The sequence below is a fragment of the Coregonus clupeaformis genome, chromosome 15, assembly GCF_020615455.1.
Source record: "Coregonus clupeaformis isolate EN_2021a chromosome 15, ASM2061545v1, whole genome shotgun sequence".
Classification (NCBI taxonomy): domain Eukaryota; kingdom Metazoa; phylum Chordata; class Actinopteri; order Salmoniformes; family Salmonidae; genus Coregonus; species Coregonus clupeaformis.
In genome coordinates, this window is record NC_059206.1 from 579,203 (window position 1) to 598,790 (window position 19,588).

The 19,588-nt window shown below is 44.4% G+C and overlaps 1 protein-coding gene across 2 annotated transcripts in view; it reads left to right on the plus strand.

Moving 5' to 3' along the window:
* The window catches only part of LOC121582168 (collagen alpha-1(XI) chain), a 115,373-nt gene that overhangs the window by 32,802 nt on the left and 62,983 nt on the right, over positions 1–19,588 (plus strand). For both annotated transcript variants that reach the window (XM_041897793.2, XM_041897794.2), the window contains exons 3-4: positions 1,738–1,951; positions 6,017–6,179. In XM_041897793.2, coding sequence (XP_041753727.1) covers positions 1,738–1,951; positions 6,017–6,179 — 377 coding nt within the window. The remainder of the gene's footprint in view (positions 1–1,737; positions 1,952–6,016; positions 6,180–19,588) is intronic.

Below are 19,588 nucleotides of genomic sequence, written 5' to 3' on the forward strand. Positions count from 1 at the left end.
AGTAAAACCAGAGTAACTGATAATTTTGCAGTGGTCTCTTAATTTTTTCTGCAGCTGTAGATGTAGGAGAATTGCTGAGAATGTTCATGCAAAGCAGGAAATGTAAACTTGTAGTGTATTTGAGTTTTAAAAAATGTCCACTTTGAAATTCCCTACTTGATTTGCCCTAATTAAATTTGTATCAAACCCTACAAAAATGCCCATTAATTATAATCTACATAATAATTCACATTTCCTGTTACTACAGGATTATTTTAGCAAACTGGCTCAAATTAAGATCCTACATCTGTAGCTTCACAATATGCCAATTTAGTAGTACACCATAACTTTAGCTCCACACTCAGATTCTGCCTTTGTAGTTAGAAAGACACTTTGCAAAGATAACTAACACGCTAAGACATAATTCAGTCATGATGATTTCCATAAACTCAGCAGATTTCTACCTCTTTCCTCTCCCCTTAAAACAAAAGCAGCTGTCTAGTCCTGGGACTTATGAATGGTGCCAGAACTAAACGTGAGTCTAACCTGCACATCTATGTGAGTACCCCATTGTCTTCAGGGGAAAAGCAAGGCCCGCCCCCTTGTTAGGGGGCTGAGAATGTCCCACAAGGCCTTGCTCTAAGGGCATATGTCTCACAGATGTGGCTGGCGCACACAAAATGGAGGGAGAGTTTAGACTAGGCATGCAGATGGAGGGATGCAGGGAAGAAGGGAAGAAGGGAGGTGGGCGCTCCTCAAGAGGGAGAGAGGGGGTTGAAACGTCCCTTTCACTTCTCCTCTCTTCTTTTCACCCCTTTTTCCCCTTTTTTCACATTTGTTTGTCCCGTGTTTTGTTGTTCTGTAAATACTCCTTTATTCTGGCTTTCATTCTCTTTCTCAGCATCTCTCGTCATATCCCATTTATTTTCAAAAGTATGTCTCTCTATCCTTCTTTTGTCTTTCTTTCTCTCCCTCCCCTGTCCCTCTCTCTCTCTCTCTCCCTCCCCTGTCCCTCTCTCTCTCTGTCTCTCCCTCCCCTGTCCCTCTCTCTCTCTGTCTCTCCCTCCCCTGTCCCTCTCTCTCTCTGTCTCTCCCTCCCCTTTCCCTCTCTCTCTCTGTCTATCCCTCCCTTTATGTGTCTGGTGGATGGATCAGGTCTGAGAGAGGAGGAGAGGGGAAGAGGGGTTTGGGAAAATGAGAAAGTGTTTTTGATGGCCACCCAGAGACCACATGCTATTCTCATTACTCTGTTCTCCTTCCTGTCTACTCTCTCGCTCGCTCTCTCTCCCTCCCTGTCTCACTTCCAGACTTTTCTCTCTAACCCTCCCAGCTCTGTGCTGTTCTGTTCAGTATTCTGGCCAGTGTTGGAGGGTTGGAGAGAGCTATTGTTTGCTTTAGATGCTCCAAGACGTTATTTAGATGTCTCCTCTGTCCAAGACGTTGTCATCTCCTCTGTCCCATGTTCTTCATCCTTTTCCCTGTTTGTGTCCTCTACCTGCTTCAGTACATAACATGGTCTTGACTATGTGTCTCTGAAGGTTATCCTAGTGTAGTTTCAGTGCAGTACACCATTTATTTGACTGTATTTATGGATTTAATTCAGATTTTACTCTCTCTTGAAAACAATATTTTACATCAAACCCATGCAGGGGTGTGGTCCTCTGACTCTCACTATTCAGCACATTACATGAACTGGTGTATTATAACTCCGCCCCCCCTCTCTCTCCATTCCTCCATCCCTCTCTTCCCCCTCCACAGCTGATGTGTTTCCTGAGGACTTCTCCATCCTGGCTACGGTGAAGCCTAAGAAGGGCTCCCAGTCCTTCCTGCTGTCTGTGTATAACGAGCAGGGTATCCAGCAGCTGGGGGTGGAGGTGGGACGCTCCCCTGTCTTCCTGTATGAGGACCACACAGGCAAACCCAGCCCTGAGGACTACCCCCTCTTCAGAGGTCTCAATCTGGCCGATGGAAAGTAGGTTCACCTCAAACCACACACAGTATTACTATATCATTAGATAGTACACTGATATCATTACATAGGCCATTATATATATAGTACAGTCGTGGTCAAAGGTTTTGAGAATGACACAAGTATTGGTCTTCACAAAGTTCGCTGCTTCAGTGTTATGAGATATTTTTGTCAGATGTTACTATGGTATACTGATGTATAATTACAAGCATTCCATAAGTGTCAAAGGCTTTTATTGACAATTACATTAAGTTTATGCAAAGAGTCAATATTTGCAGTGCTGACCCTTCTTTTTCAAGACCTCTGCAATCCGGCCTGGCATGCTGTCAATTAACTTCTGGGCCACATCCTGACTGATGGCAGCCCATTCTTGCATAATCAATGCTTGGAATTTGTCAGAATTTGTGAGTTTTTGTTTGTCCACCCGCCTCTTGAGGAACGACCACAAGTTCTCAATGGGATTAAGGTCTGGGGAGTTTCTTGGCCATGGACCCAACATTTCGATGTTTTGTTACCCGAGCCACTTAGTTATCACTTTTGCCTTATGGCAAGGTACTCCATCATGCTTGAAAAGGCATTGGTCGTCACCAATCTGTTCTTGGATGGTTGGGAGAAGTTGCTCTTGGAGGATGTGTTGGTACCTTTCTTTATTCATGGCTGTGTTCTTAGGCAAAAATGTGAGTGAGCCCACTCCCTTGGCTGAGAAGCAACCCCACACATGAATGGTCTCAGGATGTTTTACTGTTGGCATGACACAGGACTGATGGTAGCGCTCACCTTGTCTTCTCCAGACAAGGTGTTTTCCGGATGCCCCAAACAATCGGAAAGGGGATTCATCAGAGAAAATGACTTTACCCCAGTCCTCAGCAGTCCAATCCCTGTACCTTTTGCAGAATATCAGTTTATCCCTGATGTTTTTCCTGTAGAGAAGTGGCTTCTTTGCTGCCCTTCTTGACACCAGGCCATCCTCCAAAAGTCTTTGCCTCACTGTGCGTGCAGATGCACTCACACCTGCCTGCTGCCATTCCTGAGCAAGCTCTGCACTGGCGGTGCCCCGATCCCGCAGCTGAATCAACTTTAGGTACGGTCCTGGCGCTTGCTGGACTTTCTTGGGCGCCCTGACGCCTTCTTCACAACAATTGAACCTCTCTCCTTGAAGTTCTTGATGATCCGATAAATGGTTGATTTAGGTGCAATCTTACTAGCAGCAATATCCTTGCCTGTGAAGCCCTTTTTGTGCAAAGCAATGATGGCGGCATGTGTTTCCTTGCAGGTAACCATGGTTAACAGAGGAAGAACAATGATTTCAAGCACCACCCTCCTTTTAAAGCTTCCAGTCTGTTATTCTAACTCAATCAGCATGACAGAGTGATCTCCAGCCATGTCCTCGTCAACACTCTCACCTGTGTTAACGAGAGAATCACTGACATGGTGTCAGCTGGTCCTTTTGTGGCAGGGCTGAAATGCAGTGGAAATGTTTTTTGGGGGATTAAGTTCATTTTCATGGCAAAGAGGGACTTTGCAATTAATTGCAATTAATCTGATCACTCTTCATGACATTCTGGAGTATATGCAAATTGCCATCATCAAAACTGAGGCAGCAGACTTTGTGAAAATTAGTATTTATTTCATTCTCAAAACTTTTGACCACGACTGTACTTTATAGTCAAACTATCTCATTTTCAGAGGACTCAACCTGGCCAACGGAAAGTATGTTCACCTTGTCTGATACCATACCATACCATAAACTCTAGTCATTCTGTGGTATACCTTATCACTCTGCCTAGTGCTTACACAGCTTGTAAACTATGATATACAATGTCACACATATACTACATTATATAACACTAGCCCCTCTTCAGAGGCCTCAACAGTGACATATGTTATATTGTACCATATCAAACAAATGCAATCTGCTCTCAGTTTAGCTTATTGTTTGCTTCTCTGTAATCAGAGAGCAGGTGTGGGTTGGTCTAGCTTTGATGAGTCTGGTGGACACACTACTGTGGGCTTTAGTTGTGCAGGTGACCGGTCACACATGTTCATTATCTCAATCTGCTGTCTGTCCATCTAACACATAGTTTGTTATCTAGCTAGCCAGTCAACCAAGGTTGTTTGTATTATATATAAAGACATCCTTTGTTTGACAGTAGCTGACCTTTGTGTGCTATAGTGCCCTCGGATGTGTAGACATTGAACCCATGGCTACATCCCTATCCTGAACAAAACATCCCTGTACAGTTTCCTTACAACCTGGAATTAAAATTGATTTTTTGGGGGTTTGTATCATTTGATTTACACAACGTGCCTACCACTTTGAAGGTGCCAAATATTTTTTATTGTGAAACAAACAACAAATAAGACAAAAAAACAGAAACCTTGAGCGTGCATAACTATTCACCCCCCCCAAAGTCAATACTTTGTAGAGCCACTTTTTGCAGCAATTACAGCTGCAAGTCTCTTGGGGTATGTCTCTATAAGCTTGACACATCTAGCCACTGGGATTTTTGCCCATTCTTCAAGGCAAAACTGCTCCAGCTCCTTCAAGTTGGATGGGTTCCGCTGGTGTACAGCAATCTTTAAGTCATACCACAGATTCTCAATTGGATTGAAGTCTAGGTTTTGACTAGGCCATTCCAAGACATGTAAATGTTTCTCCTTAAACCACTCGAGTGTTGCTTTAGCAGTATGCTTAGGGTCATTGTCCTGCTGGAAGGTGAACCTCCGTCCCAGTCTCAAATCTCTGGAAGACTGAAACATGTTTCCCTCAAGAATTTCCCTGTATTTAGCGCCATCCATCATTGGTTCAATTCTGACCAGTTTCTCAGTCCCTGCCGATGAAAAACATCCCCACAGAATGATGCTGCCACCACCATGCTTCACTGTGGGGATGGTGTTCTCAGGGTGATGAGAGGTGTTGGGTTTGCGCCAGACATAGCGTTTTCCTTGATGGCCAAAAAGCTCAATTTTAGTCTCATCTGACCAGAGTACCTTCTTCCATATGTTTGGGGAGTTTCCCACATGCCTTTTGGCGAACACCAAACGTGTTTGCAATGGCTTTTTTCTGCCCACTCTTCCGTAAAGCCCAGCTCTGTGGAGTGTATGGCTTAAAGTGGTCCGATGGACAGATACTCCAATCTCCGCTGTGGAGCTTTGCAGCTCCTCCAGGGTTATCTTTGGTGTCTTTGTTGCCTCTCTGATTAATGCCCTCCTTGCCTGGTCCATGAGTATTTGTGGACGGCCCTCTCTTGGCAGGTTTGTTGTGGTGCCATATTCTTTCCATTTTTTAATAATGGATTTAATGGTGCTCCGTGGGATGTTCAAAGTTTCTGATATTTTTTTATAACCCAACCCTGTCTGTACTTCTCCACAACTGTGTCCCTGACCTGTTTGGAGAGCTCCTTGGTCTTCATGGTGCCGCTTGCTTGGTGGTACCCCTTGCTTAGTGGTGGTGCAGACTCTGGGGCCTTTCAGAACAGGTATATACTGAGATCATGTGACAGATCATGTCACACTTAGATTGCACACAGGTAGACTTTATTTAACTAATTATGTGACTTCTGGAGGTAAATGGTTGCACCAGATCTTATTTAGGGGCTTCATAGCAAAGGGGGTGAATACATATGCACCACCACTTTTCCGTTATTAATTTTTTTGAATTTTTTGAAACAAGTTATTTTTTTTGTTTCACTTCACCAATTTGGGCTATTTTGTGTATGTCTATTACATGAAATCCAAATAAAAATCCATTTAAATTACAGGTTATAATGCAACAAAATAGGAAGAACACCAAGGGGGATGAATACTTTTGCAAGACACTGTATTACTGCATGGTTATAATATCAGTGTTTCAATAGTCACACAGCTAGTAACTGTAGCGTAGTGAAACGTGTGTGTAAGCTAACCTTTTGTCCATCTCAATGCTAGTATAACTGTAGTGAAACGTGTGTGTGAGCTAACGTTTTGTCCCTCTCAAAGCTAGTATAACTGTAGTGAAACGTGTGTGTGTGTGTGTGAGAGAGAGAGAGCGAGATAGACAGAGAGCTAACCTTCTGTCCCTGTCCCCAGGTGGCACCGAGTGGCCATCAGCGTTCACAAACAGAGCATCACCATCATCCTGGACTGTAAAAAGAAGACCACCCAGAAGCTGTCCAGGAGCCCACACCCCATCATCGACACCAAAGGAATTGTGGTCTTCGGAACTAGAATACTTGATGAAGAAGTCTTTGAGGTAGATCTGCTGGCTTATCTACATGGTCCTTCGCTTAGTCCTATTCATTGATGGTGTATTTGTGATTTGTGGTCTAAAACCTAAAGTTGAGTGGAAATGAGCCTTGAAAAGATCATCATCTCTGCCCGTTGAACTGCTAAGATGTTTTTGTTCTGGATTTTCAGGCTGGATTGTCTTGTTATTATTGTGAAGATTTAGATCAGGTATTTCGTAAAGTGTTGCTGTGAACACCTATTTGGAACTGCATAGCTAGCTGTGTATAGCTGTGTATGTAGTCTGAGCAACTCCCCCCCACTCTCTCTATTTCTCTCTATTTCTTTCTCTCTGTCCAAACTCACTGCCACGTCTTTGTGTACACTAAGGGAGGCGTTGAACTCGAGGTGACAGTCAGATAGTGGAAATTGTTTAATCGTGAGAACTAGTGTTCACCTCCCCCCTCCCTCCATCCCTCCATCCCTCCATCCCTTGTTCTTTAAACTATGCTTTGTGGTTAGAGATGACTTGAGATGATTTGGAGATCAGTGACAGACAGCCAAGCCCTTGGGGTTATCACAGAGACCTGGAGACACCTGACAAGCATCGCAATATGAAATACTGCTGCTTATGCCAGAGATGGAGAAAATAGATAAAGGAAGTGGTGTATTCTTTTTGAACATTTGATTGTAACTTTTTATGAAGGGGTTGCTAAGGGAGTGATCCAACTGTTCTTTGTTGGTATTGTCAACAGTGTTTCTGTACTTTTTAAAGTAAGCCCTGTGAAAAGGACTAAAGAAAATTGCACTCACTCGTCTAAATAGAACACACACACACACACAAATACACCCCACAGCGGATAGGTTTAGGGCTGAGCGATATGGCCTAAATATCATATCACTGTATTTTTCAAATGTTTTATGGTATGACGGTATTTGACGGTATTTTATGTTTTTTAATAATAAAAGTTCTACATTTTCTTTATGAGTAGTGCGTGACCCTAGGGTGGCAAGATACACTCTAAGTGATTTCAATGGGTCTCTCTCCATTCTGATTGTTTTATACTGTTCAATAATTTTCTGTATTTTCATCAATTTCTGCATTTCCTGCACTCATTTGATATAATTTCCACACTGCCACGTTGGGCTGTACGATATTGTCAAAAAATCTAGGCCTTGTTTTTAACCAAATTTGGACTATTCTGTGTTAATTAACGGTCAGTTACCGTGAGACCGGCAGTCTTTTGCATGACAATAACCGGCTGACAAAATGTCCTGACCGCCACAGCCCTAGTGTAGGACTGTATGTGGTATACAACGTCTAGGATCCACTCATATAGTCCAAATATACTTCACTTATTTAATTGGTAACTCCTTTTATAGGGATAATAGTTTTGCTGTATGCTTTTTGTCAACCTGGACTCTATGGTTTAAGTGCAATGTACACACATACAGTATGTTTATGATTGTTTGTGTGTATGTGTGTGTGTGTGTGTGCCCGCTCCTGGGCGCATGCGTGTGTGTGTTTCAAGTTTCAAGTTTTTTTGTGTGAGTGAATACAGTGTGTGAGTGAATACAGTGTGTGCGTGAATACAGTGTGTGCGTGAATACAGTGTGTGAGTGAATACAGTGTGTGCGTGAATACAGTGTGTGAGTGAATACAGTGTGTGAGTGAATACAGTGTGTGCGTGAATACAGTGTGTGAGTGAATACAGTGTGTGAGTGAATACAGTGTGTGCGTGAATACAGTGTGTGAGTGAATACACACACTGTATTCACATCCAGTGAGTGAATACAGTGAATACAGTGTGTGCGTGAATACAGTGTGTGAGTGAATACAGTGTGTGCGTGAATACAGTGTGTGAGTGAATACAGTGTGTGAGTGAATACAGTGTGAGTGAATACAGTGTGTGAGTGAATACAGTGTGTGAGTGAATACAGTCGTGAGTGAATACAGTGTGTGAGTGAATACAGCTGTCATTGCCCCCACTGTGATCCTAATAGCCACCGGTAATTTTTTTACAGATGACATCAGCAGCAGCAGTTCAGTTTATTGATCTAGTAAGGTTTTAATTCCTTCTTATTGTAGCCTATAGCATGCTTTCTCATTAACACAAATCGCATCCAGTACCCCAAACAACCCAAACCCACAACAACAGGCTAGCTGTTACCGTAGGAACAAAACAGGCGGACATTTTGTGAAAGATGTTTCAACGTTCTGTCCTGCTGCTGTGTGTCTGTCAGCCCAGTTGGGAGACTGGACAGGCTTCCAGCTGCACTCCCAGAAAATGGAAAACATGCCACATAGTTTCCAAATTATGCTCAGCGCTCTCCCTTGTCTCTCACTCACTTCCTCTCTCTCCTCTTTCTCTCCCTCACTCCCTGTTCCCCTACTTTAGTCTAGTCAGATGGGGTGTTGACTATCATCAGAGGTTACAGCTAAAAGGTGGTGAGCGAGAAAACAAAGAAAAACCTTATTTGATTTCAGTGGCTTGGACCTTTCATTCAAATGGGTTAGATTCCTGCAAATTTCCAGTTGATCTCTAGATCAACATCTTGTAAGAGTGCACGGAGAAAAAAGACTGAGAGGTGGGGAATTGGATAGAGGTAAGGGAAGGGAGTGGGTTTACAATATCCAAAAAGTGAAAAGGAGAAGTCTGGCACTCAGTATTTCCTTGAATATCAGCAGAAAGTTTAGAAATAGATTCATGGCACGATAAGGCATTTATAGAGAGAGAAATCAACAGAGAGAGAGAAGCAATAAAACATGAAACACTCAGATGAGAGAGAGAGATAGAGAAAGAGGCGGAAAGAAAAAGAGAGAGAGAAGAGAGTCAGTGAAAGAAAAGAGAGTGATAAAGAGACAGTCTTCCCCTCAGGGTGTACTGTACTCTAACCCCTACCTGCAGTAAGTGAATAGAGGAATTACTGTGAACAATGTGTTGTATCTGCCTGTGAGGCTTTCTAAGGAGACAGAGCCTGCTCCCTACATGCAGCTGTAAAGGATAAGTTATGCTGAAGTGGGTTGTGGTTTGGTTGTTGACATGGTTATTGTGGTTTGAGAGAGGGTGCCTATATTATGTTTAAGTACCGTGTGTGAGTGTGGTATTTCTGTGAACTTACGGGTAGTACTTACCATATACATCATACCCTAGCTAGTAGTACCATAGTACCACAGACATTTTATGATGTTATTGCATGACATCATTGGTTATTACATGACCATTGTGAATAGAGTATCTAGCATTAGTGTCATTACATAGTTATAGAGTACTGTAGTTATAGCTGTGTTATCTTTATTAAACCTTTAGGTATCATTAACTCATCAGGAAGTCATTCATCAGAAGCTAGCAAATGTTATGTCCTGTGTGTGTGCATGTCAGAATGTGTCTATATGTGTGAGTGCGTGTGTGTGTGTGTGTGTGTGTGTGTGTGTGTGCACACTCTATGTGTGTGTGAGAGAGACCTCTAGTCTTGGCAGTGGACGTTAGCAGACCGTGTCCCCTGATCTTGAACGCTGTCGTTTCCCATTGACTGTGCCAAGAAAAACCATGGATAATTTAAGGCCCATCGCCAAGCAGCCAGGCAGGCAGACTGGAAACAACATTATGTGAAATCAATGGCTGTGGCCAGAGAGGAGAAAGAGAGAAAATACAGACAGGACAGATGGGTTCTAGCGAGGGGAGGGAGAGGGGTCTGAGGGAGAGAGAGGAAGGAAGAAGAGAGAGAGAGAGGGAGAGAGGAGAGAGGGGGGAGAGAGAGGGAGAGAGAGAGAGAGAGAGAGCGAGAGAGAGAGAGAGAGAGAGAGAGAGAGAGAGAGAGAGAGAGAGAGAGAGAGAGAGAGAGAGAGAGAGAGAGAGGGAAGGGGATGAGAGAGATCGGGACGAGAGAGAGAAAGAGAGAGAGCGAGAGAGAGAGGGAGAGAGGGAGAGAGTATGTGTGTCTATGTGTGCACATCTGTGTTAGTGTGTTACAGCTTTAGGGATTTTCCAGTTTGGAAATTATACCTTGTAAAATTTCAGTCAGAACTAATGGAGAATATCCAGAACAGTTTACTCTCTCAGTAACTCTCCATTTTGGTAATAACATACTGATCCTCCAAAAAGGAGTAAATGTAGACAATGGGAGGGAAGACAGAGACATAGAAAGAGGGGGGTTGAAGGAAAGAGAGTGATAGAAATGGAGAGATGCACAGATAGAGAAAGAGAGCCAAAGAGGTAGAAAGAGAGATAATATTAGAGAGAGAGTGAGAGAATGGGAGAGAGAGACCATGATACAGAGGTAGAGAGAGACAGAGGTAGAGAAAGAGTGAGAAAAAATGTAGAACCTTTTTGACTTCCATGTAGAACCCTCTGTGGAAAGGGTTCCACATGAAACCCAAAAGAGTTATACCTGGAAACAAAAGGGTTTGACCTTGAACCAAAAAGTGTTCTTCAAAGGGTTCTCCTATGGGGACAGCCGAAGAATCCTTTTAAGCTCTAGATAGCACCTTTTTTTCTAAGATATATAGACAGTGACAGAGGTAGAGAAAGAGATGGAGAGAGAGAGGTCTAACCACATATATATAGAGATGTAGAGAAAGAGAGAGAGAGTGCTAGCCACAGATATCGACAGAGACAGAGGTAGAGAGAGGTAGTTGAGTGTGAGCCAGGTTTTTGGTCCAGACCCTGGAAAGAATGAGGAGTTCTCTTCTCTCTCCACTGATGTCAGCCTTTGAACGAAGGCCATGTCGCATTACATCATCCAGAGGTTTCCATGGCACTGCTGATAGGTTGTCCCAGGATGGGGTGGCTGGACAGGGGGGCTAGAAGTGGAAGGAGAGGGGGAGGAAGAAAGGAGAGTAAAGGGAACGACAGGGAGGAGGTGGGAAGACAGCAAGTAGGTTGAAGTGAGGAGTAGATAGGTGGAGAAGAGGGGACTTACAGTAGAGACAGGGGTTAGAATAAGGTTTAGGCAGGGGGAGTATGGAGTATAGACATTTTATTTTTTGACATTTTAGTCATTTAGCAGACGCTCTTATCCAGAGCGACTTACAGTTAGTGAGTGCATACATTTTCATACTGGCCCCCCGTGGGAAACGAACCCACAACCCTGGCGTTGCAAGCGCCATGCTCTACCAACTGAGCTACACAGGGCCAGACACCAGGCACCTTTTCTTCTAAGAGTGTAGAGCAAAGGAAAAAGCCTTAAACCACAGGAACGCAGGGTCCTGATGCCCTAAGAGACTTCAGTCCAGATTATTACAGAGCTATAAGGAGTTTCGCATGTCCTGTTTCCTCTTCTTCACTTTGGAGGAACTATTTTGTCTCTCCTTCCATCCTGGGTTTCAGAACCTCTTCTCTCCTCCTTTGACTGGTAAATACAAAGATAGATAGATTGGAGGATAAGGGTTATTATGAACCGGCTAGTTCGAGCCCTGAATGCTGATTGGCTGAAAGCCGTGGTATATGAGACATTATAAACTGGGTGGTTCAAGCCCTGCATGCTGATTGGCTAACAGCCGTGGTATATCGTATACCACGGGTATGACAAAACATTTATTTGTACTGCTCTAATTACGTTGGTAACCAGTTTATAATAGCAATAAGGCACCTCTGGGGTTTGTTGTATATGGCCAATATACCACGGCTAAGGGCTGTGTCCAGGCACTCCGCGTTGCATCGTGCTTAAGAACAGCCCTTAGCCGTGGTATATTGGCCATATACCACACCTCCTCGGGCCTTATTGCTTAAATATATTACAGGTATGATGCAAAACTACTTGTTTACTGTTCTAATATCATTGGTAACCAATTTATAATAGCAATAAGGCACCTCTGGGTTTGTGGAATATGGCCAATAAACCACGGCTAAGGGCTGTTTTTAAGCACGATGCAACGCGGAGTGCCTGGATACAGCCCTTAGCCAAGGTATATTATCCATATCCCACAAACCCAGAGGTGCCTTATTGCTTAATTATAATTCCAAAGACTCCCTTTAATAAGATTGACAGGAGAGCTAGCAGAAGTCCTATCAGGAAGATTTTTCTGAATTGGATTAGTGTTTATGTTCCTTTCCCAAAGGTCAACAAGTGAATGGAAAAATGTTTGATTAACCCTACTACACCATTACATACATTTCCATTCACTGCCCTCAAATGTATCAAAGTATTCCTATTCCTATTATAGCTGTTTTATCTAGTTTCCCTAGCTTGGTGTGTCAGTTTTTCCAGCTGGGTCAGTAGTGGTTCATACACCCAGCGGACTCCATTTTAACTCAGTTTCCATGGCCCGTAGTGAGGAGTGGGCATTAGTGATGTCAGCAGTCCTCCATTGGGGCTCCACGGGGCTCCTGTTTTATTGTTTCTCTATTACTAGCCCTTATAGCAGAGCTAATGTAACAGCAGTCTCTCAGTCATGAAGCTGAATTCGCCCCAGCATATACAGTAAGTCATAACTCAAACTGATGTGTTGGCTAACTTTACCTCTAAGAAGTCTATTTTTACGAGTCTTTGTTTAGGAACTTTAATATTTAATATACAGTATAATTCCTGTAAAACTATATTTTCCTGTGCTTTGAAACCCTTTGAAACCCTTTTCAGACGCGTGTCACAAAGAGGCAGTAGGTAGTTCTAAAAGCAGCCTTGTTGTTGTCAGAGCGACGTGTATGCTGTGAGCGAAGTCAAGCGCAGGACACCGAGCTACTGGCAGACAAACTTTACTTTCACAGTAATCAAAATTACAAACAAAACCTCCAAACAGGGAGGAACAAAATACGCAAACACCCGAACACCTCACGGAAAACAATCACACACAATAACCAATGAGAGACAGGGGGTTATAAAGGGAATACAATGTAACATAATGGGAAACAGGTGAAAACAATCAAGACAAACTAGACAAACACCGAAACATCGATCGGTGGCAGCTAGTACTCCGGGGACGACGAACACCGAAGCCTGCCCGAGCAAGGAGGAGGAGCAGCCTCGGCTGATTCCGTGACAGTTGTTGACTGATGCTAAACGGATGCGAAATGGCATCTCTCACCAAAGCTATTAAACTAGCCTGTAGAGATCAGGACCAAATACTACGTTGATGATGGCAGGTATGGTAAAGAAACAGACTTTAAGATCCTCCTTAGACCAGGCTACCCACTGGGCACAGACGTCATTTCAACGTCTATTACACGTTGGTTCAACGTAACTTCGTTGAAATTATGTGGAAACAATGTTGATTCAACCAGTGTGTGCTCAGTGGGTATATACCCAGACATTACCTGAAACAGTTCCCTTCTAAATCACTCATCAATGCCAATGGGTTGTTTTAGATCTTCTTGTGTGCTGTCGTTCTCTGGTGTATAGTGCTTCATGGCAGTGTTGACCGTTTGGATAGTGTAATATATTTCTATGTCTATACAGTATCTTTTCACAGTTTCTAATGCAGTATAAAAGTGGAGACCCCAAACGAATAGCTTCAGGTGGTTTTGACTTTATTCATAGACTGGACACCTCAGATGAAGTTTGAAGTGCATTGAAAAGGGATAAAGTGAGGGGGAAATGATTCAAGATTGAAGAACCTTTACTGGTATGTTAGCTTACTTCATTCACGCATGTCCTTCTCCTATAATGCCATCTTGGCAGGTACTATGCTTAGTTACCCTGTAAGAACACACTAGCTGGTAGCCCCTAATGTGTTATTATATGATCTTATACTGTATGAGTTTAACACTGTTCAGTCCTCTAGCCCCAGAGACAGAGAAGTTTCCCTCCTGGATCACCTGGAGAATTTAGTTCATTCATGGCAGATGTATGGGTTTCAACCCAACCCCCCCTACCCATTCCCTCAACCCACTTAATGATTGGAGCAGGCCCACAAATAGAAGTGTGCCCTCAGCACTTATTTTGTGGCTTTCAGCAAAGCGCCTAGCCAAACATTCCCATGGTGCACCTTTGCATCCCCTTCCCCCTGTGCCCCTAGCCAAAGTCATAGTCAGAAAGAGGGACAGGAAATGGGAATACAACCTGAGTCCACTTATAATCCTGTGCGGTGGAGGTCTCTTTAGCTGACAGAGGGGAGGGGAGAGGAGAAAGGAAAAAGGGGAGAGAGAGAGGAGAGAGGGGAGGAGAGACAGGAGCCAAAGAGGAGAGGGGGGAGGAGAGACAGGACCCAAAGAGGAGAGGGGGGAGGAGAGACAGGACCCAAAGAGGAGAGGGGGGAGGAGAGACAGGACCCAAAGATGAGAGGGGGGAGGAGAGACAGGACCCAAAGAGGAGAGGGGGGAGGAGAGACAGGACCCAAAGATGAGAGGGGGGAGGAGAGACAGGACCCAAAGAGGACCCAGAAGCAGGACAGGAGCAGAAGGGGTTGAGGCGGTAAGGGAGGGTGAGAAGGTGTGAGAAGGGGTAAGAGGGGGTTAGGGAGGGTGAGGGGAGCATGCGAGGGGGTGAGGGGAGGGTGAGATAGGGTGAGAGGAGGGTGAGATAGGGTGAGGGTGAGAGGAGGGTGAGGGGAGGGTGAGAGGGGTGAGGGGAGAGTGAGAAGGGGTGAGGGGGAGGGTGAGTTTGTAAGGGAGGATGAGTTTGTAAGGGAGGGTGCGAGGGGGTGAGGGGAGGGGGAGAGAGGGGGAGAGGGGAGAGGGAAGGGGAAGAGGTGAGGTGGTAAGGGAGGGGGAGAAGGGGAGAGGAGGGGGAGAGGAGGTGGTGAGAGGGGGAGAGGAGGGGTTGAGGGGAGGGGAGGGGAGGGTGAGATGGGGCGAGAGGGTCTGGTGGATAAGTCAGGTGGTAAACCCGCCTGTTGCTTTTGGCTTCACTGAGCTCTGAGAACCCACCACTGTCTGGAGGGGATACTGTGTGTGTGTGTGTGTGTGTGTGTGTGTGTGTGTGTGTGTGTATGTGTACGTGTCTACCAGAAGAGCTAAATGCCTTCTATGCTTGCTTTGAGGCAAGCAACACTGAATGAATGAGAGCACCAGCTGTTCTGGATAACTGTGTGATCTCATTCTCTGTAGCCGATGTGAGTAAGACCTTTAAACAGGTTAACATTCACAAGGCCGCGGTGCCAGACGGATTACCAGGACGCATACTCAGAGCATGCGCAGACCAGATGGCAAGTGTCTTCACTGACCCAGTCTGTTATGCCTACATGTTTCAAGCAGACCACCATAGTCCCTGTTCCCAAGAACGCCAAGGTAACTTGTCTAAATGACTATCCCTTCCTGTACTCCCTGTTCACCCACAACTGCGTGGCCGTGCATGACTCCAACACCATCATTAAGTTTGCTGACGACACAACAGTGGTAGGACTAATCACCATCATCGATGAGACAACCTATAGGGAGGAGGTCAGTGACCTGGCAGGATGGTGCCAGGACAACAACCTCTCCCTCAACATCTGAAAGACAAAGAAGCTGATCATGGACTACAGGAAACGGAACATGCCCCCATCCACACCGATGGGGCTGTAGTGAAGCGGGTCGACAGCGTCAAGTTCCTCGGTGTCCACATCACTAAGAAATTATCATGGTCCAACACACCAATACAGTCGTGAAGAATGCACAACAACACACTCTTCCCCCTCAGGAAGCTGAAAAGATTTGGCACCTCAGATCCTCAAAAAGTTATACAGCTGCACCATTGAGAGCATCTTAACTGGCTGCATCACAGCTTGGTATGGCAACTGCTTTGCATCCAACAACAAGGCGCTACAGAGGGTAGTGCGTATGGCCCAGTACATCACTGGGGCCGAGCTCCCTGCCATCCAGGACCTCTATACCAGGCGGTGTCAGAGGAAAGCCCTAAAACTCCAGCCACCCAAGTCATAGACTGTTATCTCTGCTACCGCACGACAAGTGGTACCGATGCACCAAGTCTGGACAGCTTCTACCCTCAAGCCATAAGACTGCTAAATAGCTAGTTAAATAGTTAACCAATAGTGTTGACCCCCTTTTGCACTAACTCTTTTGATCCATCATACACTGCTGCTACTGTTTATTATCTATCCTGTTGCCTAGTCACTTTACCATACCTATATGTACATACAGTATCTACAGTGAGGGAAAAAAGTATTTGATCTCCTGCTGATTTTGTACGTTTGCCCACTGACAAAGTGGAAATGATCAGTCTATAATTTTAATGGTAGGTTTATCTGAACAGTGAGAGACAGAATAACAACAAAAAAATCCAGAAAAACACATGTCAAAAATGTTATAAATTGATTTACATTTTAATGAGGGAAATAAGTATTTGACCCCCTCTTAATCAGAAAGATGTCTGGCTCCCAGGTGTCTTTTATACAGGTAACGAGCTGAGATTAGGAGCACACTCTTAAAGGGAGTGCTCCTAATCTCAGCTTGTTACCTGTATAAAATACACCTGTCCACAGAAGCAATCAATCAATCAGATTCTAAACTCTCCACCATGGCCAAGACCAAAGAGCTCTCCAAGGATGTCAGGGACAAGATTGTAGACCTACACAAGGCTGGAATGGGCTACAAGACCTTCGCCAAGCAGCTTGGTGAGAAGGTGACAACAGTTGGTGCGATTATTTGCAAATAGAAGAAACACAAAATAACTGTCAATCTCCCTCAGCCTGGGGCTCCATGCAAGATCTCACCTCGTGGAGTTGCAATGATCATGAGAACGGTGAGGAATCAGCCCAGAACGGGAGGATCTTGTCAATGATCTCAAGGCAGCTGGGACCATAGTCACCAAGAAAACAATTGGTAACACACTACGCGTGAAGGACTGAAATCCTGCAGCGCCCGCAAGTTCCCCCTGCTCAAGAAAGCACATATACAGGCCCGTCTGAAGTTTGCCAATGAACATCTGAATGATTCAGAGGAGAACTGGGTGAAAGTGTTGTGGTCAGATGAGACCAAAATAGAGCTCTTTGGCATCAACTCAACTCGACATGTTTGGAGGAGGAGGAATGCTGCCTATGACCCCAAGAACACCATCCCCACCGTCAAACATGGAGGTGAAAACATTTTGCTTTGGGGGTGTTTTTCTGCTAAGGGGACAGGACAACTTCACTGCATCAAAGGGACGATGGACAGGGCCATGTACCATCCACAACTTGGGTGAGAACCTCCTTCCCTCAGCCAGGGCATTGAAAATGGGTCATGGATGGGTATTCCAGCATGACAATGACCCAAAACACACGGCCAAGGCAACAAAGGAGTTGCTGAAGAAGAAGCACATTAAGGTCCTGGAGTGGCCTAGCCAGTCTCCAGACCTTAATCCCATAGAAAATCTGTGGAGGGAGCTGAAGGTTCGAGTTTATAACATTTTTTACATGCGTTTTTCTGGATTTTTTGGTTGTTATTCTGTCTCTCACTGTTCAAATAAACCTACCATTAAAATTATAGACTGATCATGTCTTTATCAGTGGGCAAACGTACAAAATCAGCAGGGGATCAAATACTTTTTTCCCTCACTGTACCTCAATTACCTCATACCCCTGCACATCGACTCGGCACTGGTACCCTGTGTATATAGCCAAGTTATCGTTACTCATTGTGTATTTATTCCTCTGGTTATTATTTTTATATTTTTCTCTCTGCATTGTTGTAAAATAAGCATTTCACTCTTCGTCTACACCTGTTGTTTACAAAGCATGTGACAAATACAATTTGATTTGATTTGGTGTCTGTGTGTGTCTAAAGGCGTCTGCATGCTTCCCAGCCGAAACAGTTCAGAAGAGTTTGTGCATATATTATGACGACATTTTGTGATGTTTTTATTCATTTTGGACTTTGTAAGGGTTTTTACCGGCTGTTCGGGCACACAAATGTTTTTCTTGAGGAAGCCGAAGTTGGTAGCCGAAGTCTACACTCCTTCGTCATTGATTGGTCAACAGTAGGGATTCTTCAGTAAAGACTTTGTTGTCATTCAACGAGAGACTACTCATTTTCATGCACATTTTTAATTGAGAAATACTGAACCAAAGATCTAAGATCTCCTCTGCAAAAACATCAAAATTAATGACAGATTTCATGTGTCAAACTCATTCCACGGAGGGCCGAATGTCTGCGGGTTTTCACTCCTCCCTTGCACTTGATTGATGAATTAAGGTCACTAATTAGTTAAGAACTCCCCTCACCTGGTTGTCTAGGTCTTAATTGAAAGTAAATACCAAAAACCTGCAGACACTAGGCCAGGGTTCTTCAATTCCGGTCCTGGAGGGCCGAAACACCTCTGTTTTTCATCCTCTCCTTCTAATCAGGGGCTAATTCAGACCTGGGACACCATGTGAGTGCAATTAACTACCAGGTAGAAATAAAAAACAGAAGTGTTTCGGCCCTCCAGGACCGGAATTGAAGAACTCTGCACTAGGCCCTCCATGGAATGAGTTTGACACCCCTGTCTTAGATTAATTCTGTGTATAATGGCTACGACGTCTCAAAATGGACAAACAGTAATATTGCTGTTTTTTTCTTGTTTTTCAAGTGAAGTTATTTTAAGGGAGAATGCGAGCACACTCATTCGGTTCTCCTAGCCAAGTTCGGCTAGGAGCCAGATGAACTGAAGCATGCTGACGCCTTAAGTGAGTGTGTGTGGGGGTGTCTGAAAGTGCATTTGATGGTGTATATGGGTGACTGCAATTCTAACGGTGTGTATATTACTGTGACAGTGTGTGTATGTGTTAATGTTACTGTGTGTCTTTGTGTCTGTGTATCTGTGTTACTAAGTCTAAGGTTGTTTCTTCTCTTGTGTCAGTAAGTCGGCAGCAGGACAAAGAGAGCAGAGCAGCAGGACTATGTGGTGTTTTGTTCAGTGCAAAAACAGTGCAATTACCACTGTAATGGAGCCACTGAGCTTGGACTACAGAGCGGTAATGAGCGGTGCTGTTAGTAAAGTGTCGCCTACCCTGCACTGCAGGCATCAGTAGGAGGGGGGTGATAACACCATCACTTTACAGCCGCGTTTAATCAAAACAAGCCTTTCCTGGGTTTTATGCTTGAATTCTCCAATTACTGTCTGTGCGTGCATGTGAATGCCTGCGTGTGTGTGTGCGCGTGTCTTGCGTGCATGAGAGAGAGAGAGAGAGAGAGAGAGAGAGAGAGAGAGAGAGAGAGAGAGAGAGAGAGAGAGAGAGAGAGAGAGAGAGAGAGAGAGAGAGAGAGAGAGAGAGAGAGAGAGAACTACAGGACAAAATACAAACCCTCCAACCCAAAAAGTGTGTGTGTGTATCTATCCTCTTTTCGGGACTTCTTTTTATAGTGGACCAGTTAGTATGCAGCTAATATGAATGCATCTCAAGCCCTCACAACTCTCACCTCACTATGGCATTAAAATATACAAGTAGATACACTGAACTTAATATGCTGCTCATGATTATATGAGGATGATTCATTTGTCCAGATGATTCTCCTGTCCCCACCTGCGCACAACTTGAACAGCAGTGGTTATTGTCTGGAAGGTGGATGGTGGACCTTGATCTATTGGACCACACTAACAGTT